Raw genomic sequence first — 4,919 nt, 5'->3', positions numbered from 1 at the left:
TCTCCTTCTCCCTCTTCGCTCCTCTCCTCTCATCACTCTCCCCTCCCCTTCTCTTTTTCCTCTCCATTCTCCCCCTTCTCTCCTCTTGTCTCTTCATCTGTCCTCTCCTCTCTTCTCTTCCCCCCTGCAATCTGTGCACTTCACTTTTTGTTCTGTACTATTGAGGATTAAGCTCATGGTTTTATATATGGTAGACAAATGAAGATTCATTGTGCTATAAAACTGGAAGAGCTTGAAGGGGCTCGACACCCCATATGTACAACAATGCCAAGCAACCAGAGCTTCCAGGGACTAAGCCACTACCCAAAGACTATACATGGACTGACCCTGGACTCTGACCTCATAGGTAGCAATGAATATCCTAGTAAGAGTACCAGTGGAAGGGGAAGCCCTGGGTCCTGCTAAGACTGAACACCCAGTGAACTAGATTGTTGGGGGGAGGGCGGCAATGGGGGGAGGATGGGGAGGGGAACACCCATGAAGAAGGGGAGGGGGAGGGATTAGGGGGATGTTTGCCCGGAAACCAGGAAAGGGAATAACACTCGAAATGTAAATAAGAAATACTCAAGTTAATAAAAAAAATGCTAGCTGTTCTAAGCCTAACAAAAATCAATAATATTTGAAAGGCTGAATATCTCAGATTGAGTAGAATACAGTACTAAATAAAACTAGCTACTGGGTCTGTTTTTAAAAATAAGCCTTTTCTAAGCTACATGTGTATGATGATTAAAATTTCAAATTTTTACTTTTTAAAAGATGTTAATTGTACAATGATTTTAATTATATTGTGACTCACTGAGACATACAATTTCTGCTCCAAGAATAAATAATCAACAAGGAAAAAAAACTTTGAAAACACTCCATTATTTTGTAATAGATTTATTAATTTATATTCTCACAAAGAATTTATAATGATACCTTCTTTTAAGAGATTTATTTTAAAAAATTTTATGTGTATTTGTATATATATGCAATGTATGGGCAGGTGCCTGTGGAGGTCATTCAAAAGTACAGATACTCTGAACTAGGAATTACAGGTAGCTATAAGCTGCTCAACGTGCATGCTGGTAATCCAACCTGGGTCCAGTGGAAGACAGCAAGTACTCTTAACAGCTGAAGCATCTTTCTAGCTCCTGATATCATCTCTTTAGAGACATTCAACCTTGTCATCTTTTTATTTTATGTTTACAAACATCTTTTCACATGTGTTCAGTGTGGTTTTTGTCTGTAACCATCTTGTGATTGCTAATGTTCAGCATTTGTTAATATCTCTGTTTGACTCCATGTTAGTTGTAATGTTGAAGCAAAAGTAGGATTTCATAGCTTGGAGATTCTCCTTTTCTACTGACCCAATTGAAACTTTCAATTTCTCTCATTTCCTCTTTCAGGTAACATTGCCCACAAAGCTGATGGGAAGTGTGAATCAGTCTGTGGTGTCAGAGTTTGTGTTCCTGGGACTCACCAATTCTTGGGATATCCAACTATTCCTTTTTGTGTTCTCCTCCATATTTTATGTGGCAAGCATGATGGGAAACTCTCTCATTGTCTTCACTGTGGCATCTGACCCTCACTTACACTCTCCTATGTACTTTCTGTTGGCTAACCTCTCTTTCATTGACTTGGGTATTTCTTCTGTTACTTCCCCGAAGATGATTTGTGACCTATTCAGAAAGCATAAAGTCATCTCTTTTAGAGGTTGTGTTACTCAAATCTTCTTCATCCATGTTATTGGTGGTGTGGAAATGGTTTTACTCATAGCCATGGCCTTTGACAGATATGTGGCCATATGTAAGCCTCTCCATTACCTGACCATCATGAGCCCAAGGATGTGCATCTTGTTTTCAGTGGCTGCCTGGGTGGTTGGCCTTATGCATTCTCTGGTTCAACTGGTTTTTGTAGTAAACTTACCATTCTGTGGACCAAATGTGTTGGACAGCTTCTACTGTGACTTTCCCCGGTTCATCAAACTTGCTTGCACAGATACATACAAACTGGAATTACTGGTCTCAATCAATAGTGGATTCATGTCTGTGGGCTCTTTCTTCATACTGATCATTTCCTATATTGTCATCATATTTACTGTTCAGAAACACTCTTCAAGTGGTTCTTCCAAGGCTCTATCTACACTTTCAGCTCATGTTACTGTAGTGGTTTTATTCTTTGGTCCTGTGATATTTTTCTATACATGGCCGTCTTCTTATACACACCTAGATAAATTTCTGGCTATATTTGATGCAATTGTCACTCCTTTTCTGAACCCAGTGATCTATACATTGAGGAACCAAGAAATGAAAATGGCAATGATGAGAGTATTCAGCAAGCTAATAGGTTATAGCCAAATTCTTAAACATTTGAACTTTGAACAGCCTTAACTGAGCACAGAAGTTCTTTGTTAACCAATTTCTGAGAAAATTATTTCTTTGCTTATTTTGATATGCTTATTCACACACACACACACAGACACCATATGTATACACGTTATTTTGTCTTATACTTAGTAAGAAGGGATATTATCTCATAAAATCACACACGCACACACATACCCAAACACACATATATATTTCTTTTTTTAACTTACTGTTTTATTGATTATTTGGAAATTTCACATAACAAAACCCAATCCCATTCATTTCTTAGTTCTCCCAGGTCTACCCCAGTACTCAACCTTTATGACTATCCTCAAAACACACAAACAAAAAATAGGAAGTTTAATTTATGTTGCCCATATATTCACTGGAGCATAGTCAAATTCCCAGTGGCTAGCTCCTTAAAGAATACTGAGTCCTTCTCATACCCTACACCTGCCAGAAGCCATCAACTATGAAGATCAGCACCCTGATCACAAATTTTAAGAGTTCTCCCCAGTGGCTTCTCATCTAGATTATTTCCTTTTTGGGAGGCTTGGGGAAAGAGGCTGTCACAGAGACCTTCTATGTCTCTCATTCTCAACTATGAGTCTGCGGTTACCCATACCACAGCAAAAGAAGCTTCCTTGCCCTTTTTTATAGTCAGCAGGAGCACAAACATGGACTTCCCATATGGTTTCTGGCTATAGCATGGAGCATGGTGGCCATCTGTATTTTCACCAATCTCTGCATACCCGAGCTCTGTTCTGCTATCATTCAGTATGAGTCCACTTTTTAAAAGAATCTTCTTATGGCCCTGCTCTTCTCCAGTTTTTTCCAGAAACACTGGGGGCTCAGCAGAACTAAGTTGCATTTGTTGCACAGAACATGAATTTATAAAAGTTTCTTGTTAGTGTGATAGGGTTCTATGGATGATGCTTAGGAGTGGTATAGAAGGGCATATTTCTGTAGTAGATCTATTTCTGTGTTCTTGATATGTCACCAGATTCATTTCCAAACTGACTGCAGTACTGAACACTTCAACCAGCAGTCTTTAATGATTTTACTTTCTGAAATATACTTCAAAGCTTTTGGTTGTTTATACTCCTGATGATGGCCAATCTGATTAGGTTGATATGGAGTCTGAAAGCAGTTTTAATCTGCATTTCACTGATGTTTGTAAAGGTCCAATAGTGGGCACTCCTATATTGGTGGTAGCCAATTTCTGTGTAATCGGACTAAATGCCCACTCTAAAGGAAAGAAATCATGTGTGGTCCTGTAAACCTAGATAACCTCCTGGGACTAGTTAGATTATGAAGAGAAGCTACTACCTCCATTTTACTAAACCATCATAATTTATATTTGGACTCTTAATACTTACTATTATAGTCACAGGTAAGTGTAGTTCTTACCACACATCAAAGTCTCTTCCCTAAGGAACAGACAGACACCAGAAAACTACCCAAAATGCAAAGAAAAAATTGTAATGGGGAGCTCAGCCACAGTTGCTATATCTACTACACAACTTTGTGCCTAAGACTCAAGAAACATCATGGAAAGGGGGACACAAGTATTTTAAGAGCCAGAGGACCAGGAAATCAAACATCTCCTAGACAAAACAATGATGCTTAAGCTGTAATACTTCAAAAATATTTCTGCCAAATCAGAATTGAAAGAAAATACAAAACCAATAAACATGCTAACATGAATGGGGAAATTCCATAACCTGTAGACAAGCACTATAGACAACAAAGGAATACTGAGAATACAGAAATAGAGTTTTCCACGGATAAGCCTGAAGTGGTCGGCCCTGAAATCATACACATATAAGTAGCACTAAAGAGCCTGAGAAAATTATATTTATATATTTTGTGTATATATATATATATATATGTGTGTGTGTGTGTGTGTGTGTGTGTGTGTATGTGTGTGTGTGTGTTTGTGCATGTAAAATAACAAAGAAAAAAATCCATGAATTTGAGAGGAAGTCAGGTGGGGACACAGTGGAAGAATTAGAGGAAGGAAAGTCAATGAATGAGAGAGTAGGCATTTCATTTTAAACCTAAGTATTATACAGGTGTATATAATATGTATGGTCACATGTGCTACCTCCATTAATACTTAAAATAAGATAGTTTTATTTAAGTGTCTAGTCAGCTTTCTCTTATTATTCAGAAGCTTTAGTTCTTTCATATCCATACATTTATCTTTCTCCCACACACTCCATTGCGACTCATTTAAAGAGTATTTTTTATTACTTTTATTTTTTTTCTTACAGTCCAGCCATTGCCCCCTCCCAGTCTGCCCTACCTACCACAGTTCCTCATCCCATTCCTCTTCTTCCCTGTTTCCAAGAGGCTACCTCCACCCTCCCCCGCAACCCTCACCATTCCCTGAGGCCTCAAGTCTCTCAAAGGTTAGGTGCATCTTCTCCTACTGAGGCCAAACCAGGCAGTCCTCTGCTACATATGTGCCAGGGTCCTCGGACCAGCCCATGTATGCTCCTGGTTGGAGGCTCAGTCTTGGGGAGCTCCCTGGGGTTCAGGTTAGTTGAGACTGCTGGTCTTCCTATG

At 39.0% G+C, this 4,919-nt stretch overlaps 1 protein-coding gene across 1 annotated transcript; it reads left to right on the top strand.

Moving 5' to 3' along the window:
• Positions 1 to 1,409: 1,409 nt before the first annotated feature.
• Positions 1,410 to 2,372, top strand: Or4f59 (olfactory receptor family 4 subfamily F member 59). The gene has a single exon (NM_001000603.1). The coding sequence runs from the start codon at positions 1,410 to 1,412 to the stop codon at positions 2,370 to 2,372; it is 963 nt and encodes a 320-aa protein (NP_001000603.1).
• Positions 2,373 to 4,919: the final 2,547 nt, after the last annotated feature.

Source organism: Rattus norvegicus, chromosome 3, assembly GCF_036323735.1.
Source record: "Rattus norvegicus strain BN/NHsdMcwi chromosome 3, GRCr8, whole genome shotgun sequence".
Classification (NCBI taxonomy): domain Eukaryota; kingdom Metazoa; phylum Chordata; class Mammalia; order Rodentia; family Muridae; genus Rattus; species Rattus norvegicus.
Note: the sequence above shows the minus strand (reverse complement) of the source record. Positions and strands in the feature narration are given on the sequence as shown.